At 25.1% G+C, this 5,804-nt stretch overlaps 1 protein-coding gene across 1 annotated transcript; it reads right to left on the bottom strand.

Moving 5' to 3' along the window:
• Positions 1 to 673: 673 nt before the first annotated feature.
• LOC136796637 (short/branched chain specific acyl-CoA dehydrogenase, mitochondrial-like) lies at positions 674 to 4,294 on the bottom strand (the record flags this gene model as incomplete). Its single annotated transcript, XM_067050938.1, is given in 4 exon segments — positions 674 to 880; positions 1,349 to 1,449; positions 2,492 to 2,639; positions 4,134 to 4,294. Coding segments are annotated over 4 exon segments (474 nt in total), but the record flags the coding sequence as incomplete, so codon positions are not given.
• Positions 4,295 to 5,804: the final 1,510 nt, after the last annotated feature.

The raw sequence follows: 5,804 nt of genomic DNA on the forward strand, positions 1-5,804 counted from the left end.
TTGTATCTTGTTCTCATTTAGCCCTGATGAAGCCCAATAAAGTGGGACCAAACATAGGCTTATAATAATAATAATTAACAGTTCAATTAATATTTGAGTTCTTTTTATTGCACCTGGACCATCTTTCATTTATATATTGCACATGTCAATCAACGATCTTCCAATACATTTTTTCTTAGAAGTTTTGGGGATACTGTGTCCTGCTCTTCATCTTCTAATTTGACCCAATATTATAGTTTTATAGATCAGTATAGACTTCATTGTGCTAGTAAATGAATTAAAATATTGTTATATATCTAACAAATTGTGACTCGCTCAGTAATACTAGGGCCAAATAGAAGATGAATAGTGGAATACAATATCCCAGGAATGCCCAAGAAAAACCATATTTGAATTAAGGACTATTACATTTTAATTTTTAATCTTGAGGCAGGATAAGAGGCTTACAAAATTTATAAAGGCTTTTATTTTTCAGGATTTAAACTTCAGACTTTGTAGACCCATCCGAAACATGTCATAAATTAAACCTGAGTTTCTTATGACAATATATTAATCGAAAAGATAGTAGCACCAGTGATCCTGAGGCCTGTACAACCTTCTCATTCCACCTATTTTTTTCAGTTTGGGTTAAAATATTCTTAATTTTTTATACTGTAAGAATCAAAATACTTACTGTATCAGTTGCTAGCCTTGTTAAATATTTCTTTTTTTGCTCTGGTGTTCCTAGTTTTATTATAAGGCTATTGATCAATGTGTTTTGGAGATCTACCAAAATTCCTAGTGAAGGGTCCTTTTTTGACAATTCTTCTACTACAATTATGTTAGAAAAAAATGAGGAACCAGTTCCTCCATATTCTGGATCTACTTCAACTCCCATTAGCTATAAATTTGCAAAAACAACTGTTAATAAAAAATTATTTCAAGAATTCAACTCATGTTTAGTTTACAAACTAATTTTGAACTTTATTTATTAAATTTATAAATGAATAACTTAATTACTTCAAGTCTGAATTAGGAAAAATCCAATATAAAAGAAAATTTATGATTGTAAATAATTTTAATACAAATTTTTGTTATCATTTTTCAGCATACTGTTCTAGACCTCTTTAAACTAGACATTACTCTAAGTTCTAATGCTGGGATAAATAAATTAAATTAACGGCTCATTCATATTGTTGTATAACTCATACCTAATTTTTTTCCCTAAGTTTCTATTGAAATTCAAACATTCCAATAAAGTTCTAAATTTTAACTATTTTGAACTAAACAACTTTTTTCTCATAGAGGAAGGAACAAAATAGAATACCTTGCATTTCTCATAATTAAATTTCAACTATAATACACTTACTCCATTTGAAAAACATTCCTTTATTAAATCATCATCTAATTTTCCTTCATTGTCCATTTTTCTGACAAGCGGGGCCACTCTATCTGTTGAAAATTTACTGACTGAAAAAAAATATGAGTAATTAATTAATTAAATCTGACCATGTTGAAAGATTAAACTGTGGAATCAAAAATAAACTCATGGAATGATTTATACAAAAAAAAAAGTTTTTGCAACTTTAATTAAATTAAAATGTTTTTAAAGCTGTAATTTATTAATTAGTGATTTAAAAATGATATAAGTTCATTAATATTACTGAACTAAAAAAAATTGTAAAGTTCACTTATAGTTTTGTCAATTAATGTTGTTTTGTTAATTTTATAGATCTCCTAATTATCTCTTTATAGATCTCGAACTAAAAAGTTGTTTGCTGATATTATAGTGGCTTTAGGCCTAATGCTTGGAATAGTCCAATTATACTGATTCTTTTGAGTTATATAAGTGATTGTTCAAAATTCTTCTATGCAAGTTTTTGTGATTTTCAGTGTTTCATTATTTTTTTAAATGATATAATCCAGAGTCACAAAGACTATCTTCCTAGTAGCTGCAGGTGCAACTGGCATATTATATATTGTATTTAATAAAATTCTTTTAAATTAATTTCTTCCAAGATTATCATCAATATCAATACTGAAATATTAAACAAGTAAGAACTTGTGATTAAAAATTATCATAGGGACAAAATTAACTCTTTACTATGAGAATGAAAACAAATTTACAGTAAAAAAAAAAATATGTGTGAGAATATCTGTTTATATATTAATATATTAATGTTAATGTTTGATATGTAACCTATACCAATTACTTTTTAAAAATTGACTTGTTTTACATCATCTCAGCATTTTCAACAGTATAAGATTGGTAGTAGTAGCCCACTATAGACATAAAAGTAATTTTTTTAGGCCACTATAAACATAAAAATAATTTTTTATTTGCCTTTTTTTACCTTTGTGAAATTATATTACAGATATCTGTTCATTCAATATTAATAAGGTTAATCATCACTGCATCTTCAATTTATCTTAAAAAATATATATTTCATAACTTCTAAGTACCTAACGCTTTTCTGTTAATCTAGAAAAAAATAATGCCAACAATTCTTACCCATATCTTTTAGCATTAGTTCTTCTTCAGTGAAACTTGTCAAAGCAGGTTGATTTTTCCCTGCTTCTGAAGAGCATTGTCTAATTGCATGTTGGGAACAAGCTATTCTATTTTTCCTTATAATTTGTTGGCCCACATTTTGCAAAAGCTTAGAAAAAAAAAAGAATAATGCATCTATTATTGCAATTACAAATTTCTTAATTTAATGCAGTTGAAAAATACTGTCAAATATTCTCAGAAACTTGAAAGCAACAATTTAAATTTATTATGTTGAGAGCTAATGATACCTCTAGCTCCTGAAGAACATACCTTAATTCTTATTAAAAGTATATTATTCTAATTTATTTTTCTTAAGATTTGATTTTCAGCAATACTTAGGAACTTGAAACAATTAAGTAAATACATTACTTATATATCTATTACATATTTATTTATTTATCGTACTCTGAGAAAACATTGATGAAAGAAAAAAATGAAAAGGGCTGAAATTCATATATAATAATAAATTAATTTTTTTTTTTAAATTGTTTTAAAAAATTTAAGTTTTTATAGTTTTATATTTAAAAAATTGGTTTGAATGTGTTCCAATTTTTTAATATTAACCAAATTAAATTTAATATGATTAATTGTATAAACAAAAAAAAAACATGTTTATAGAAAAATGAAATTAATTATTTAAGTTTAATATCATTCTTTAATTAATTGCCATTATTATTTTACTAATAAAAAACAAACTAATTTTTAACAGACAGGTATATATTTAAAAATTGAAATAATTTTATTGTTGGAACTTTACAAAACAAGTTTAAGATCTCTTATTGCACAACTCAAAAAACAATATCATTAACCCATTTCTTTGAATATCATTGAAATATTTTCTACAAGTATTCTTGAATTTAACAGAATTAGCTGTAATTACTAATATTTATTGCTTATAAATATTTAATTTTAGGATAATAATGATTTAGTTTCAATATATACTTTATGAATATTAAAATTTAAATATTGTTAAAGTTTAATAAATATGGTTTTAACAAAAATAATTTAGTGTGAAACAATTAATTTAAGTTAAATATGGAGTACGTATGGACAATGAAATATTTTTATCATAATTTTAACATTTTATTGCATAACTAAACCCATAAATCTTTGATGATAAAAAATATATATACATATTGTATAAGATTTATCTTTAAAAAATAAAAAAATATTTTTCATGAATTTATATATTCATTATTGCATATAAAACCCAAAACATTAAGAATCGACCTATCAATGGTATTTTGTAAGATAAAAGAAAATGTGTAATTTTAGATAATTATAATTAAAAAAAATTATACATTTATTAAGAATATTGCATATAATAAGTATAAGAATAGAATTGTTAAAAGTTTAATAAATATTGATTGGTTTTCACAAAAAATATGTAGAAGATAAAATTTTATTATAGTTATCAATGCACAATGTTATTATGTTATCACTGCACAATATAATTATTATAAGTAATTAAACATTATGACCTGACGATTATATAACTCTTACTTAATTCAAGAGGAATTTAATGAAGCTAAAAAAAAAAAATAGAAGAGTCATTGAAAAGAAAAATTATCAGAACGGAATATAAATTAGTTAAACCGGTTACCTTCCTGAGATTCCTCATGTCGATGCACTATCCCTTGGAGTAGACGACCTTAAAAATACACAACTACGAACTGAACTCCCAAATGGACCCAAAGCTTTCGAGATAAGAAGCTCAACTGGTACTCCAAGCCAACACGACCCTGCGTCAAGGTTGTTTCATAATAGACTATAGTATTTAGATTCGGGGTGGGGAGAACTATCAATAAGACACGTTTGAATACCATAATAATTTACCTTACATAACATAACTGCTACGAAGTAACGTGTACTTTTCATAACATGCCCCGACCGGATTTCGATAATTCTGTATTGAAAAGAAATCAAAAACTTCGTATTGAAAAAATTTAATTCAGTAAAATTGAAAACAATAAAATTCTGACCCAATTAAAGTTATAATACTCATAATTTGGTACTTTTTAAATGGTATATTAACGTATTTTATTTGGCAAAACTGATACGCAGTAATAGGTATTTATATTACTTTCGTAATAAATCATTTGAATATGTTTTATATTAAATGTAGCATCAGTTTCATATTCTTAAGCCATTTGTTCAATGTCTTTATAATGAACTCCTTGGTTCTTCTCACATAGGCAACTCAACATTTCTATATTTTAATAAAGACTTTAGCTAGCTTATTAGAGCTTCCTTTTCAAAAAAAGAAAATAAAGCACCTCATGTAATTTTTATTAAATTATAATGATTTATATTATATAAAAGTAAAATTTTATGAAAGTCAATATAAGCAGTTGCAATTACAAAAACCTTTCATGGTCAGTTTTTTTTTACAGTAGGAAAATGGTCCGGGAAGCGATCAAAAACAAAGCTTCAGTTTTTTTTTTCATTTGAAGTTTTTTTTATAAATGTATCTTAAATTATATAATTAAAATCGCAAATTTCTGTTACCATTGTTTAATTAGGTTTTGCATAAATTTATTTTGTTGCTAATAAATAAAACACCGTATACTTAAGTATACGACAGATTCAGATAAACGAGATTCTCCTGAGCTTAACCCCAATTAAGTATACCATATATTAGCTTTTGGCAATATTTAAAAAAAAAAAATTAATTTTTTGGTTTACAGTTTACGATACATCCCTTGACCAAATTATTTTGTTAAAGTTCTCAATCGAAGAAGAATTTAATACTCTTTTGGTGTATTATGTAAGAGTAATAGGATCGAAGAACAAGACAAAAGATAAAAATAGTTGATTATTTTATTAAATTAATTAATAAGAGTTTTAGGAGAGCCAGAAATGATTTTCAATTTTAAATGTGGTAGAAACAAATTTTTGAAAGTATTCTCAAATACATGTTTTATGAGATGGATTTTATGCATAAGACTCCATTACTAAAAGGTTCAGACCAACGATTTCATTTCTTCTGATTGATAATCCATAACGCTTCAACTTTTGCTTTTTGATATGCTTAACAAACTAAAGACGGGATTTCAACAATTTTATAAATTTAGTTAGAACAGCATGGTATTCAGAAAAACATTGAAACACATTTCTCATATACATATATTCAGAAGGTTTTGTTTTTGGAGAAAATTTTTTTTTTTTAAATTGATAGATTATTTATTGATAGATATTACAATCTGCCACACAGTTGTGGGCAATAGGTAATAGTGATGAATGATCTCATACATACTAAAATAAAAAAAAATAA

The sequence above is a fragment of the Halyomorpha halys genome, unplaced genomic scaffold (genome assembly GCF_000696795.3).
Source record: "Halyomorpha halys isolate HHAL.00 unplaced genomic scaffold, Hhal_1.1 Scaffold10744.1, whole genome shotgun sequence".
Classification (NCBI taxonomy): domain Eukaryota; kingdom Metazoa; phylum Arthropoda; class Insecta; order Hemiptera; family Pentatomidae; genus Halyomorpha; species Halyomorpha halys.